The following is a 16,345-nucleotide window of genomic DNA, read 5'->3' as shown; positions in this document are numbered from 1 at the left end:
TAAAGTACTCGTGAGAGGCCTAACATTAATTTACTTTTTAGTAGAATTAAGATATAATCATTGAAAAGTTTAACATAACTATGTTCTTTTTTAAAAGCTGTGGGATAATTGTGTGGTTTCAAAAGAACCTTTGAAATGCTGACTTATGATCATGTAAATATTGGCATCCTCTTGTACTTCATATACTAATGAGATATAGTATATGGGAGGAAATAATTAAAATTTGTGTTTCTGTGCAATAGATGGGCAACACTTTATAGTTTGGAATATGATATATAAATTAGGTTCAATATATAAAGTTTCTAAAGCACAATAAAAATTAAAAAAAAAGTTTCTGTTGCAAATGAAAACTCCAGGCTGGAAGTCTGTATTACAGTTTAACTGATAAAAGCATTTTGCCTATTTTCCAAAAATTACATAAGGGGATGCCAAATATAAACACAAAGACTTACAAATTTCGGTTAATGTAGCAAGTTTTTAATTTTATGTTGTGAAATTGCATTGCAAATCTAATTCTTATTTTTATCATTTCAGTTCTTTAAACCTTACGGTGTCCTTGGAATTATTACTCTTTTGCAGTTGAGTCGCTGTTGACAGCTATAAGTGAAGTGCGGAAGGAGATTGAAGACTTGCAGTATAGGGAACAAAAGCGCATAGCAATTCAGGGGATAATTACTGTTATAAAGTACATCCCCGATCGCCGTGCAACTGAAAGTGCTTCAACATCAGAAACACTTCGGGTATGATGCCAGAGAATTAACAGTACATCACTGAAAGCACTGTGATAATTACAGTTGGTACCTTGTACATTTGATTTGGAACACACATGTATTGCCTCAATGACGTAAACCTAACAGTAAGAAAAAAAGTTCATTTTTGTTTTTTGTTTCCTTTTTCTGTCATTTATTTTGGGGCAGGCTAGGCTGAACATCACAGCCTCTGACATTGCCCAAGTTCCTCAATACTCACTATCTTGTTTTTGCACTTACTGTCTTATTTTTGCTTTCTGCCTAACTTGAGTATATTATGATTATCTGTTTAAATTCCCAGGTAGTATATATGATTCTTTTCCTACTTTTTGTCCAGGCCAGAACTACAGGAAGGCTTCTTCTCTTGGAAGTTTTACCTCTATATCTCTGGCACGGTAGCCTTCCTCAGGTTCTATAAGAGGTAGCAATGACTCTTGTAGGTTACATGATCTAATAAGAAGAGGCTAGTTCTGGAATCTAGACACAATCAAGATAAATTAGTTAATTTATTCCATGAGTTTATCTTTTTTAAAACTATTTTTAAGATTATTACTGTTCATATGGAAATAATCATCTAATTGAACTTTTCTATTATACTAGGTATAAGTAAGAAGGATTTTTGTTTATCTTCCTTTTTAAAGTACTTAATAGCCAGATGGATTTGGATAAATCATCTTCGTAAAAGCACTGTTACAAATGCAAATTCCTATTACAACTCTCAAGATTATGAAAAATGGGTAAACTAAAATTGTCTTTGGAAGGAGAAATAATTTTTGAGAATTAGTTTTAAATGTTTTCTCTGAATCGTTGATTTTAGAATGCTAACCTCCCCATAACATCCCAAGCAGCAAGAGGAGAAAGTCAAAGTCAAGAAAGAGATGGTAAACGGCATCATCATGACGGTGATCCTGTGAGTTCTCAAACGACATCTTCAAGTTTGAGTCCTAGCAAGAAAAAAAGAGTTCTGCAAGGCCCAGATGCTAAAGTGTAAGTCATTTGCATTAAGTATAGTATACCATGTTTTTTTCCCTTTGGGTTCTGTCTCTAACCTATAAAATGATCTGTTATAGTAGAAGCCCGCTTATCTGCAATGCTCAGCATGACTAATTGAGAATATGTTTAAAATGGAGAGTTATAAAACTATACATACCGCACTAAGCAAGGGGCATGGTGGGTAAATCCCACCTTCATTGCCTCATAAGGATCAGCATGAATCCAATTTCCAAAGCGTGAAGATGGATCCACTTCTCACCTGCCCACTTCTCCTCCTTGTCACCAGCCACTCACGTGACACACTCTCAACTCCAGCCACCCAGAGCTGGAACAGAGCTCACAAGTTAGATGGACACTGTCTTTCAGCCCTAGCCACTCAGAGCTAGGTCAGAGTTCACATGTTAGAAGGATGCCTTCTTGCAGACTGCCAAGTAGGCAGAGACACCAGCCCCTGCTAGCCCTCACCACCACTGTGCGCTTGTTGATTTGCTGGAACGACTTACAGAATTCATGAAAAGTACACTATACTTACAGCTACAAGATTACAACCAAAAGGGATACAAACAGACACATAGGGGTGAGGTCTGGGAGAGGTCACAGCATCGAGCTTCCATGTCCCAGGGAGGGATGTGCTACCCTCTCCCATGCATCGTCATCAACAGGAGTGGATTAACCAGTAAGCAAGATATGCATGGGCTTAACTGTGTTCACTAATCTGTAGTGCACAATTTCACATGGGCTTCACCACATCTTTGATGTGATAAAAAAACAAATGAAATTATGCAGTACAGATTAGTAAGTAAGTTCAAAGAAGCCTGGGCCTACCTTATTTATTGGGTAATTCGTCCCTGTATCAACCATGAAACTCATCTGAGCCTTAGGGCTCAGGGCTCTTATTGGACTCCCCAAGTGGCCATGATAGATTACATCATGCCTCCTGAGGCTTAGTCAGCATTAAGCCTCCAGGTGTTCCCTCTTGGTCTGGTCAGCCCTAACTCAGTGGCCTCAGGTGAAGCGAGAATAAAAGGCTAAAATTGCTTTCTGCAAGGTGATTGCACACCTCACACATACCTTAAACATTTATTAAATTTTATGTAAGCATTTTAACTTAAAACATTATAAAAAATAAAACAGTTTATATTTATTTACCAACTGATTGAGGATATGTCTTTCCTACATAAACCACATACATAATGAATTGTATATGATTAACAGTTCTGATTTCTTTAAAGTGGCAGGAAAGCCCAGACACTTATGCAGCAGGTAGAATGCAGAATCATTTTTAACTCTAATCTTTTATAGTACCTGTACCCAATTGGGCAGCAGTTTTTGGTATTATACTGACCTTGTATCCAACAATCTTGACAAATTCACTTACTAATTCTAAAAGTATGTACATTTTAAAACTTCTCTATGTACAAGTCATGTAATATGCAAATAATGGTACTTATTCCCGCCCAATCATTTTGCCTTTTATTTCTTTTTCTTGTGTTATTGTACTGGTTAAGATCTTCAGTACAATTAACAGAATTGGTATTCAATGAATAAAATTGGCAGAGTGCATCTCTTTCTCATCTCTGATCTCAGAAAATTCTCTGGATCTCACTTTCTGTAATATTTTGGTGCATAATTTTTGTCACATTAAGGAAGTTTCCTTCTAATCATAATTTGCTCAGTTTTTCTCATGAATGTGAGTTGAATTTTGCTAAATGTGTATTCTGAACATATTTATCTATTGAGTTCTCCTTTTTTCTTTTCATATAATTAAGTAGATTGATTTCTCATATGTTAAATTGCTCATTCCTAGAATAAATCTTACTTGTTGTTGTTGTTAGGTGCCATCAAGTTGATTCTGACACATAGAATGAAACACTGCCTGGTCCTGTATCATCCTCACAATCGTTGTTAGGCTTAAGCCCATTGTTGTAGCCACTGTGTCAGTCCATCTCGTTGAGGGTCTTCCTCTTTTTCACTGGCTCTCTATTTTACCAAGCATGATGTCCTTCTCCAGGGACAGGTCCCCTGATAAAATGTCCAAAGTACATGAGACAAAGTCTTGCCATCCTTGCTTTCTAAAGAGCATTGCGGTCATACTTCTTCCAAGACAGATTTGTTCATTCTTTTCGCAGTCCACGGTATATCCAATATTCTTCTCCAACACCACAATTCACGCGTGTCAATTCTTCTTCCGTCTTCCTTATTCAACATCCAGCTTTCACATGCATATGAGGCGATTGAAAACACCATGGCTTGAGTCAGGCACACCTTAGTCTTCAAGGTGACATCTTTGCTTTTCAACACTTTAAAGAGGTCTTTTGCAGCAGATTTGCCCAATGCAAAACTTCATTTGATTTCTTGACTGCTGTTTCTAAGAGTGTTGATTGTGGATCCAGGTAAAATGAAACCCTTTACAACTTCAATCTTTTCTCTGTTTATCATGATGTTGCTTATTGGTCCAGTTGTGAGGATTTTTGTTTTCTTTATGTTGAGGTATAATCCATACTGAAAGGTGAGGTCTTTGGTCTTCATCAGTAAGTGCTTCAAGTCCTCTTTACTTTCAGCAAGCAGGGTTGTGTCATCTGCATAACACAGATTGTCAATGAGTCTTCCTTCCATCCTGACGCCCTGTTCTTCTTCATATAGTCCAGCTTCTCAGATTATTTGCTCAGTATATAAATTAAATAGGTATGGTGAAAGGATACAGCCCTGATGCACACCTTTCCTGGCTTTAAACCATGCAGTATCCCCTGTTTGAACAAGTGCCTCTTGATCTACGTACAGCTTCCTCACGAGCACAATTAAGTGTTCTGGAATTCCCATTCTTCTCAATGCTATCCATAATTTGTTATGATCCACACAGGCGAATGCCTTTGCATGGTCAATAAAACACAGGTAAACATCTTTCCAGTATTCTTTGTTTTCAGCCAGGATCAATCTGACATCGGCAATAATATCCATGGTTTCACGTCCTCTTCTGAATCTGGCTTGAATTTCTGGCAGTTCCCTGTCGATGTACTGCTGCAGCCGTTTTTTAATGATCTTCAGCAGAATTTTGCTTGCGTGTGATACTATTGATATTGTTCTATAATTTCCACATTTGGTTGGATCACCTTTCTTGGGAATAGGCATAAATATGGATCTCTTCCAGTCAGTTGGCCAGGTAGCTGTCTTCCAAATTTCTTGACATAGACAAGTACGCACCTCCAGTGCTGCATCCATTTGTTGAAACATCTCAGTTGGTATTTGGTCTATTCCAGGAGCCTTGTTTTTTGTCAGTGCCTTCAGTGCAGCTTAGACTTCTTCCTTCAGTACCATTGGTTCTTGATCATATGCTACCTACTTAAATGGTTGAATGTCAAACAGTTCTTTTTGGTGCAATGACTCCGTGTATTCCTTCCATCTTCTTTAGATGCTCCCTGCATCGTTTAATATTTTCCCCATAGAATCCTTCAGTATTGCAACTCAAGGCTTGAATTTTTTCTTTAGTTCTTTCTGCTTGAGAAATGCTGAGCATATTCTTCCCTTTTGGCTTACTACCTCTAAGTTTTGCCCATTTCATTATAACACTTTACTTTGTCTTCTCAAGCCACCCTTTGGAACCTTCTATTCAGCTCTTTTACTTCATCATTATTCCTTTTGCTTTAGCTAGTCAACATTCAAGAGCAAGTTTCAGAGTCTCTTCTGACATTGATTTTGGTCTTTTCTTTCTTTTCTGTCTTTTAAATGACCTCTCTCTTCGTGTATGATGTCCTTGAAGCCATTCTACAGCTCACCTGATCTTTGGTCATTACTGTTCAAGACATCAAATCTATTCTTGAGATTGTCTCTAAATTCAGTTGGGATATACTCAAGTTCATCCTTTGGCTTTTGTGGACTTGTTCTAATTTTCTTGAATTTCAGCCTGAATTTGCATATGAGCCAGAAGGCACTCAGCTCTCTCGCTCCGTGGGTCAGCAAGACTAGTTCCACCAATAAGTGCCCAGAAACACTGCACTCTGTCAGGAAGCCTTCTGCCTGAAGGCTCTCGGCTCTTTTGCTCTGTGGGTCAGCTCTCACGGTGTCTCACGGTAGTCACCTGATTCTACTGCTGCTGCTTCTCAACATCTGTGCCATCTCCAGTGTTACAGCTCTCCTCACTTCCTTCTGAGCCCTCACCAGAATTGTCTTTGCTGCCCACAGTTCCACTAACAGTCTCTTCAAGGCAATCTAGGCTTTTACTATTAAAAAAAATACATTATTCAATTCCAGAATCACCTCCATATTGTAGGTATCTGTTAGAGCAGCACTCTACTCTCCTTGTACCAAATTCTGTCTTAGTTATCCAGTGCTGCTATAACAGAAATACCACAAGTGGAAGGTTTTAACAAACGGAAATTTATTCTCTCACAGTTTGGGAGGATAGAAGTCTGAATTCAGGGCACCAAGGAAAGGCTTTCTGTCTCCCTTGGCTCTGGGGTAAGGTCCTTGTCACCAATCTTCCCCTAATCTAGGAGCTTCTCAGTGCAGAGACCCCAGGTCTAAAGGATGTGCTCCATTCCTGGCTCTTCTTTCTAGGTCGTATGAGGTCCCTCTCCTCTCTGCTTGCTTCTCTCTTTTATATCTCAAAAGAGATTGACTCAAGATACAACCTAATGCTGTAGATTGTGTCCTGCCTTATTAGCATAACTGCCTATAATCAGGCCTCATGAACATCATAGAAGTTAGGATTTATACACATAGTATAATAACTTCAGATCACAAAATGGAGGACAACCGCATAGCACTGGGAGTTATGGCCTAGCCAGGCTGACACACATTTTTGAGGGACACAATTCAGTCCATAACAGGCAGTTTAAATATGATGTGTCAAGGAGTGATTTTTTTTTCTTTTAATATATACTGCCTTGGGTTGGCAGAGCTTCTTGAGTCTTTGGATTGATTCATTTTGTTAGTTTTGGAAAATTATCAGCAATTATCTCTTCAAACATTGTTCCTGCCCCATTATCTCCTGTCTTTCTGGAGCTCCCAAAACACGTATATTATCACTTTTAACTGTTACCCACAAGTTTCTTATACTCTATTCTGATATCTGTCTAGCTATCTATATCTATCAGTTTCTCTGTCTCTCTATGTACCTATCTGTCTATTCCATTCTTTTTTGCCTTTGTGCTTTCGTTGGTTTATTTTCTATTGACCGGTCTCTCAATTTACTCTTTTGCTGTGTCCAATCTGCTATTAAACTTATCAATTGAGTTCATTAAGTTCTTAATTCCGCTATGCTATTTGTCAGTTCTAGAAAGAGATTTGAATCTTTTTTAGGTATCCTCTTTTATTTTGGTATCTTTTTTACCTTTTCCTCTATTTTGTATATCTTTCCCTCTGTTTTCTTTAGCATATTAGTCATAGTATTTTAAAATACTTGTCTGCCAACTCTAGTGTCTGCATCACCTGTTTGTCTGTTTTTATTAGTACAATAAGAGTAAATATGACCATTTAAGAGCTTATATCAACCAACATTTTAATTAATAGTGGTAGAGAGTCAACATAAGTAATAGATACTCTATTGCTCTGTTAGATTTTTAAATGCTAAAACTTAAGAAATGAAGTATAATAAATGGGCATTAAAACCTCTTGATTTCATTCTACTAATAACATTTACTCCATAAACAGAGAATATAAACAGTATCAAGCATAGACAAATTTTAAAAATTATTTTTAGGGTATCCTCCTAAGAAAAGCAGAAGGCACTATAGGAAAGATTTTTAAATAATGTTTCTTATCTGAAAAGCATTTGCCATTTTGAATTAATGATCTTGAAGACTTTAGCATTTTTAATCAGCTATTTCTAATTTGCTTATATTAACAACTCAAAATTGTTTATATTCTTGTTCTTTTCCTATAGTGCCTTCTGTTTTTCTTAGGAGGAGGCATTGAAAATATTCCTTCAGTTGATTGTACAGAGCATTTCAGTATACAAAGCAAGGTCACTTATGTTACCTTATTTGGTCCTCAGCATCCCTGTAAGTTAGCTAAAGGATGATTATCTCAGTTTTATAATTGAGGAATCTGAAGTTTCAGAGAAGATAAAATAAATGATTTATACATGTGTATATATCTTAAATACTTTTTATTTCTTTGAATGAAAGATACTATGACAATTTTAATTATAGTCCTGTTATATAGATGAAGGAATGGCATATGATAGAATCTATATGACTTGTCTAGGAGCTCTGGTGGTGCAGTGGTTAAAGCGCTTGGTTGCTAACCAACATCGGCGGTTCGAACCCACCAGCCACTCTGTGGGAGAAAGATGTGGCAGTTGGCTTCTGTAAAGATTTACAGCCTTGGAAACCCTATGGGACAGTTCTACTCTGTCCTGTAGGATCTCTGTGAGTCAGCATCGACTCAATGGCAGTGGGTTTTTTTTGGATTACATGACTTGTATCTAAAGTCAATAAATTGGTAATAATGAGGGGAAGTATAGAATACAACTTGTGGCCCCTGGCATAATTTTTGTAATATTTTTCCACTACTCGTCATATGTAGCTACTTCTTCTTTTCGCCCTCTTCTCCCTTTACCTCCTCAGTTATCCTTCTGCTCTTCTTTTAATTTTTCCTCTTTCAGTTTCCTCAGTTGATACCCATAGACATTGTTTAGCTCTACTTCTTTCTTTCAGGTTGCTTGTTCACTTAGCCCCTCACTTTTAAGACATTTAAGTCGTACAAATGGATGATTACATATTCCAGTGAGAATCTCCCAAGCCACTTTTTAAAAATTCCATTAAATATAATGATAATGTTAGAGTTTGGAAAACTGTTTCTTTTAATTTATCTAAAATGGGGAAAAATCATTTTGTAACCATACTTTTTATATAAGTATATATAAGATATGTTTTTGTTGTTAAGTGCTGTGGAGTCGGTTACACTCATGGCGAACCTATGTACAACAGAACGAAACGCTGCCTGGTCCTGTGCCATCCTCACAGTCGTTGTTGTGCTTGAGCCCATTGTTGTAGCCTCTGTGTCAGTCCATCTCGTTGAGGGTCTTCCTCTTTTCCACTGACCCTCTCTTTTACCAAGCACGATGTCCTTCTCCAGGGACCGACCCCTCCTGATAACATGTCCAAAGTATGTGAGACAGTCTTGCCACCCTTGCTTCTAAGGAGCATTCTGGTTGTACTTCTTACAAGACAGATTTGTTGTTTGTGTGTTAGGATCTCAAAATACATGTAATTTAACTATGTTTTGGTTTTTAGCGTTGGTATTTCCTCATTACTAATTTCTAGAAATGCTATGTTTTCATTAATTGAAAAAATTTGAAACTACAACTATAAAATATGTATTTATTTGCCAGAGTTTTGTAGCTAAATGGGTGTATTTTTCCTTCATGAAAGCTACTTCTTTCTAGTTCATTAATAACTGAGTAATAAATGAAGACTACTACTATTAGAAAAGAAAAATTTATTGATAAAAAATGTTAAGCTATATTATGTGGCATTCTACAACATGACATTTCTTTTTCACTTTATGCCTTTAGCTTTAGAAATAAAAATAGGAAAACTCACCACAGAAATATACGAAAAGCCCATATGATGAAAACCTTTCCTTACAAAGGCAGGCTTCTCCTTGGCTTCAAAATAATAATGCTTCCCCTTTCCTCCATTCATTTCAGTTCAGTAAACAATTACTGAGTGCATACCACATGGAGATGCAAAAATAAATAAAATTAAGTCTATACCTTTGCAGAGCTCACAGTCTGGTAAGAGGAGACTGACATATAAACCTGTTATTCCAATTTAGTGTGATAAATGCTGTGATGGAAGTTTATTCATGATGCTTATGACAGCACACACAAGGAGCAGTTAACCTTGACTAGAGATCAGGGGAAGCTTCTTGGAGGAAATAATGCCTGAGCTAAATTTCAAAGGATAATAAGTTAACCAGGCAAAGGTAAGGAGGCATAGGGTTGTTTTAGGTGGAAGGAAAAGCATGAGCGAAAGCATGAAGATTTGAAGTAGCATGGGACTTATAGAAAACTATGAGCAATGTTATTATTGCTGGGATAGTTGACAGTGTGGAAAGTGGGAAATGGTAAGAAATGAAGCTAGAGAAATAGGCTAGATGGTTTTCCAGTATATTTTATGAAAGCAAGTGTGAAAATTGAGCCATTAAACTAATTTTTAAATTTCCTTTATAGAGAATTAAAATATATTTTATTTATAGCTAATGCTTCATAAAGTTGAATATTTTCTTTAGTGAAATACTCCTTAAAAGAAAACTTAAATCTGTTACAGTATTTGAATTATATTATGAATGAATACTTGTTCATAATTATAAGTATATTTTTCTTAAAATTTTAATGCATTCCTTTAAAAACCTAAACCTATATATTTTTTAAATGTATTAAATAAGGATAAATTCTGAATGGAACCAATTAGTAGGTTGTTTGGTTTGTTTGTTTTTTACCATTTAAGTATCTTTTTATAGCTATTAGTTATCCTTTTTTCATCTTTTGTAGAGTTGCTGTACCTCAGCCAGAAACTTCTTCACAAGCAAAAGGAAATAAACCAGACATGCCAAGCACTGTTCGACGTATGTTGCTGTTGTTTATTATTATTGTTTATAAAACCTTTATGGGACAATATTATATGCAGAGTACTGTTGACTTGATTCTGTATTTTTGTGCCATGCCTGCCACCAGTATAAAATAAGTGCTTTATATAGATATATAGTTTTTGTTTTTTAATTTCATTTATTTTAGCTTAAATTCTTGTCAAAATTACTGATCCCAACTTTAGAGCAATCTGGGTAAAAAAAAAATCATCCCAAAAATGAAAGTATAAACAAACTTACCAGTTTATTTCTTTTGTAATGCATCCCTTCAAAGGTACTATTTTTAATTACCAGAAGAATAAGTAGGAAATTTAATTTTTAATTAACAGTAAATTTTTTTTTATGGGCAAATTTTTAAAAAGATAGTTGTACTTCCTTTCTTTGCTGTTTGTTTAGCTGATTTGAACTTTGGATTTATTTCCGAAGTGATTTCATAGTATAATTTAGTTCTGGTAGGGTGTCCCTAGAGTGATTTGGTTTAAATCAGATCTTAAGAGGGGTAATCTGTTTGGACTAGACTCTTTAGCAGTTTATCTCCTTCTTGCTTTTGGTATTATTTTGTTTTCATCCTCCACTTAGAACTGATACTGTCATTTTATTCTTTACTGTCTTGTTAAATTTGATGTCTTCATGAACCTTTCTAAATTATTTTAATATGGTTTTTGTTGATTATTACATAATATAAATTTGCACATTTGGAACAACTACATTCTAAGATTTTAAAATATTATTTTTATTTTAATAGTACCAGTCTGAACTAACTTTCTGGAGCCCTGGTGGTGCAGTGGTTAAGAGCTCAGCTGCTAACCAAAGGGTCAGCAGTTCGAATCCACCAGCCACTCCTTGGGAACCCTATGGGCTTGTTCTACTCTATCCTATAGGGTCGCTGTGAGTCAAAATTGACTCACTGGCAATGCTTTTGGGTTTGTTTTTTTCTTTGTACTAACTTTACCTGTTAGATTTTTCTTTTACTACTAAAAATATCATTAGCTAATAATAGATTATCATCATTTCTCCTGCCATATTTTAGACAGACTGTTCTTTGAATGGAAACCCTGGTGGCCTAGTGGTTAAGTGCTAGGGCTGCTAACCAAAGGGTCGGCAGTTTGAATGCACCAGCGGCTCCTTGGAAACTCTATGGGGCAGTTCTATTCTGTCCTGTAGGGTCGCTATGAGTCGGAATCAACTCGACGGCACTGGATTTGGTTTGGTTCTCTGAATAAAGGAAAGAAACCCTGGTGGCATAGTGGTAAGAGCTACAGCTGCTAACCAAAAGGTCGGCAGTTCAGATCCACCAGGCACTCCTTAGAAACTCTACGGGGCAGTTCCACCCTGTCCTATAGAGTCGCTACGAGTCAGAATCCACTCGACGGCAACAGGTCTTATGGGTTCTTTGAATAAAGCTGAACACTTTGTCCAAAAGTTTCAATGAGAATTTGAAATGGTTTCAGTAAAAAATGTAATCTTGGATCTCATGAAGAAAAAAATTATTTTTCTTAACTAACCATAATTTGAAATAATAAATGTTTCTCAAAAAATGGATCTTACCTGGACTCTAAATCTACCAATGAAAACAAAAACATAAATGTTCTTAAGCTTTGTGATATTCTGCTGAATATCCACACACACACACACACAAAAGACCAGACTTACTGGTCTGACAGAGACTGGAGAAACCCCAAGAGTATGGCCCCCCGACACCCTTATAGTTCAGTAATGAAGTCACTCCCAAGGTTCATCCTTCAGTCAAAGATTAGACAGGCCCATAAAACGAAACGAGACTAAATGAGCACACCAGCTCAGGGGCAGGGATGAGAAGGCAGGAGGGGACAGGAAAGCTGGTAACGGGGAACCCAAGGTCGGGGTGGGCGGAGTGTTGACATATCGTAGGGTTGGCAACCAATGTCACAAAACAGTAAGTGTATTAATTGTTTAATGAGAAACTAGTTAAACCTTCATCTAAAGTACAATTAAAAAAAAAAGCCTACTAGACCAGTAGTAAAAGGAGGGATTGACTTCTAGTCATTCTGGCAGGTTGAGAAACTTCCAAAAGATCTGAGATCTGTCCCCCTTCTCCAAAAAAAAAGGAAATTAAGGGAAAAAACTACAAAACAAATACATACACAAGCTCAAAACAAGAGTGAAAAATCTCCAGATGCCAGAAACAAATAAAAAAGAACTTAAATTCAGTAGTAAGAATGAAAACTAAAACTGTGTATGGACATTTCAGAACTAGAGACCTTCATGCTTACAGGCTGAGGAATAATGACCACATGGGAAGGAGAGTCCAGTCTAGGGCCTCCTACGTGTGAAAAAGTAGAACTAATGTAAAGTTGGGAGGTTATGAAGGGCCATAGAAATTAGGCCCACAAGCATGGGTCAATATCAATGAGTTTCCTGTACCCCTTGGATCATGGGAGGGAAAAAGCCACAGTGTGACTAAAATGGTGAAGACACTGAGCTAAGGAATTAAATGAGTATCTGGTCCAAAAATGGGTGAAACCCCTAAGGTCTTGGCAAAGACAAGTGTGAAACTGCTTAAAGACAGTCTTGTATAACCAGGGTGCTTAGGATTCCCATGGAAAACAACCTCTACAGAAAATGAATTCATGATTTAAAAAAAAAAAAACTTCTCAAGGAAATAAACTACTTTGAGGCAATGTGATCAGATGTAATAAGTGGAAAAAGTTATACCCTGGGAACTAGAGATACTACACCAGTAAGAAAGAGACTTTAAAATAGTTATGTTCAGAAAGTTAAAGGAATAATCAAATGATGTATTGCATGGGGCAAATCTGCTGCAGAAGACCTCTCTAAGGTGTTAAAAAGCAAAGGTGTCACTTTGAGGACTAAAGGTCACCTGACCCAAGTGATGGTATTTTCAGTCACCTCATATGCTTGTGAAAACTGAACAACAAATAGGGAAAACTGAAAAAGAATTGATGCCTTTGAATTATGGTATTGGGGAAGAATATTGACTATACCATGGACTACCAGAAGAACAAACAAATCTGTCTCAGAAGAAGTACAGCCAGAATGCTCCTTAGAAGGAAGGATGGTGAGACTGTGTCACATACTTTGAATATGTTGTCAGGAGGGACTGGGTCAGTGAAAAAGAGGAAGATCCTCAACGAGATGAATTGGCACATTGTCTGCAACAGTGGGCTCAAACATAATAGCAATGATTGTGAGAATGGCACAGGAGCAGGCAGTGTTTTGTTCTGTTTTACGTAGGGCTACTGTAAGTCGGAATCGACTCTATGGCACCTAACAGCAACAGAACAACAACAAGTCTCCGGCTAGATTTAAGAAACCAAGCAATAGTCTAGGAATACGGAATAAAGTCTGAAAAGGAAAGTGGTCCATTAGCCACACCAAAACCTTGCTGTTAAAGCCACCTTCTGCCTCAGCAAGGTTTTTTTGTTTTGTTTTATTTTTAATGCTAGGACAAGAATCAACTCCAGGGCAATGAAGCAACTCAGCAGCAACCTTAGTAAACTCTGAAACGGCTAGCAGATTTGATAACATGAGAGTCTTGTTCCAAAATATATTTTTTCTGATTTTACTATGTCTTTAGTTCTCAGGGTGTATTATTCAGTTAATTGTCATTTGTACCAAATTCCTTAACACAGTGTCTGGCACATAATGGGTGCTCAATAATTATTAGTTGAATAAACGAATGAATGCCATAATGTGTAGGAGAGAAATTACATTCTCCCTTGCTACCTAAATGTGTTAAATAAATTTTAGATAAATGACAAATTGACTTTTGATGATAGAGAACAATCAAGAATTGAGGGGTCTTTCGATTTAGTTCCCTCTTTATTTCCCATATGTTATTTATATCTGAAAGGAGTGTCATATATAATAAATAAATGGCCCTTTAGGGGGAGAGATGTATATAGGAAAATACTTGATTTTTCAGGCTACTTTTAGCAGAGATTAACAAAAATTTATTTGAAGTTCAAATTCTACAAATAGTAGTGATAAAGTCCCATCTGTAAGGGTTCTATTCTCATGAATTTTAACTTGAATTTGTCCCCGAATATAATAGGAATATGTGTTTATTTAAGAGCACTTGAAAAATATAGAAAAATTATAAAGAAGATAATTACAAATCTTCATAATTCCAATAACAGAGAAAACATTATCACTTTTAATATTTTGGAGTAAATTTTAATACTCTTTGGAATACTCTTTTTATGTTTTATGAGTGGCTGTTTGATTTTAAGTTAATTAGACAATTTCTCATTAATATGTGCTTTTTTATTGTACTTTGGATGAAGGTTTACAGAACAAACTAGTTTCTCGTCAAACAGTTAGTACACACAATGTTCTATGACATTGGTTAACAACAAACCCATGACATGTCAACACTCTCCCTTCTCAACCCTGGGTTCTCTATCACCAGTTTTCCTGTTCCCTTCTGCCTTCTAGTCCTCGTCCCTGGGCTGGCGAGCCTTTTTAGTCTCACTTTGTTTTATGGGCCTGTCCAATATTTGCTAAAGGGTGAACCTCAGGAGTCACTTCATTACTGAGCTGAAAGGGTGCCCGGGGGCCATACTCTCAGGGTTTCTCCTGTCTCTGTCAGGCCAGCAAGTCTGGTCTTTCTTTTTGAGTTAGAATTTTGTTCTACATTTTCTCCAGCTCTGTCGGGGACCCTCTATTGTGATCCTTGTCAGAGCAGTCAGTGGTGGCAGCCGGGCACCATCTAGTTGTACTGGACTCAGTCTAGTGTGGCTGTGGTAGTTGTGGTCCATTAGTTGTGCTTTTTTTAATAGTAAATGACTTAATTTTGTTAGTTTATAGGTCAACTGTTTCTATTTCTTTGTGTCTTTAACAGGTCAAGAAAGCACAAGCACTCATCCCCTAGGGAAAGCCAGAAAACCTATAAGTGATAAGTGGGAGAGTCAGCTATGGAGAGAAAAAAGGTTTCGTTTAATAGATCACCTACATTATAGCCACATTTATCCTGAAAGTATTCCACGGAGATTTATTTTCGAACACAGGGAGTTTCTCACTCAGCAGTATAATACTCAACCTTCAAAATATATACCACCAGAAGAAGGGTCCCCAAAACTTGAAGATTTTAAGAGTGCCTGTAGCCTTGGACACTTTGAAGTAACCATCCTAGGTAAGTCAACTATTCTTCCCTTTGAATAGTATTTAAATATAGATGGAAATATTTTGCTTTAGAAAATAAAGCCCAAGATCAGAGGCTTCTATTTGTCTCAAAAAAAAGGACTGGAGCCCTAGTTCTCAAAGAAATGAAGCTGTAATTGTGGACTTATTTTAAACAGTGGCAAGTCTATTGGAAAATATTTGGAGAGAGAATAGGAACCAGAGGAACCTTCCTCACCCCTGACTATCTGACTACTTCTTAGACTGTTCTGTTCTCATTTAGCCACCACTTTCTTGCTCATATTCTCTGCCTTTTTCTCAGTGTATCTGAATCATTGAAGGGTAAAGTGTAGGTTAAAGAGAAAAGGGGATACTAACTGAGAGAAGCACCTATGAACAGAGGTCTATTTAACTCTTGAAGAAAATACAATTCTCAAGTAACTTAGGTCAAACAGAGAGAAGCTATTGAAAAGAGCTCTCTTGTATTGGCAAGCTAAAAAGCATAACTGATTTTCCCAGATTGTTCAAAAGTGAGAAGTAGCTGTAGAACGTACAGAACTTTAAAGGAATCAAAACATTTTTAAAGTTAGATTTATTTTTTTTAAGTTTGTTTCTAATAAATGTAAAATGTACAGAAAAAAATTACTTCAAAAATCTTAGCCAAAATGAGTTGCTACAGGAGTCAAGGAAAAATTTCATTTGTGTTTATACATTAAAGGAAGATTTTAGCACTGGGTCTGGTTACTGTAACATAAAGGGACAAGAAAAAAACATGAGCAAATTAATTAATATCCGAAAGACAATGCAGTTCATGGATATTTTAGATCTGTAGTACTGGAATGAATTGCGTGACCTTATCAAGATTCTTTTTTCCCCTTTACTCTGTCCCA

The 16,345-nt window shown here is 36.6% G+C and overlaps 1 protein-coding gene across 4 annotated transcripts in view; it reads left to right on the top strand.

The window, feature by feature from the left end:
• The window catches only part of RADX (RPA1 related single stranded DNA binding protein, X-linked), a 59,929-nt gene that overhangs the window by 27,240 nt on the left and 16,344 nt on the right, over window positions 1-16,345 (top strand). For all 4 annotated transcript variants that reach the window (XM_049873155.1, XM_049873154.1, XM_049873157.1 and 1 more), the window contains exons 9-12: window positions 580-740; window positions 1,567-1,736; window positions 10,240-10,313; window positions 15,178-15,468. In XM_049873155.1, the coding sequence (XP_049729112.1) occupies window positions 580-740; window positions 1,567-1,736; window positions 10,240-10,313; window positions 15,178-15,468 (696 nt within the window). The remainder of the gene's footprint in view (window positions 1-579; window positions 741-1,566; window positions 1,737-10,239; window positions 10,314-15,177; window positions 15,469-16,345) is intronic.

The sequence above is a fragment of the Elephas maximus genome, chromosome X (assembly GCF_024166365.1).
Source record: "Elephas maximus indicus isolate mEleMax1 chromosome X, mEleMax1 primary haplotype, whole genome shotgun sequence".
Lineage (NCBI taxonomy): Eukaryota > Metazoa > Chordata > Mammalia > Proboscidea > Elephantidae > Elephas > Elephas maximus.
This window is presented reverse-complemented; position numbering and strand designations above follow the sequence as displayed.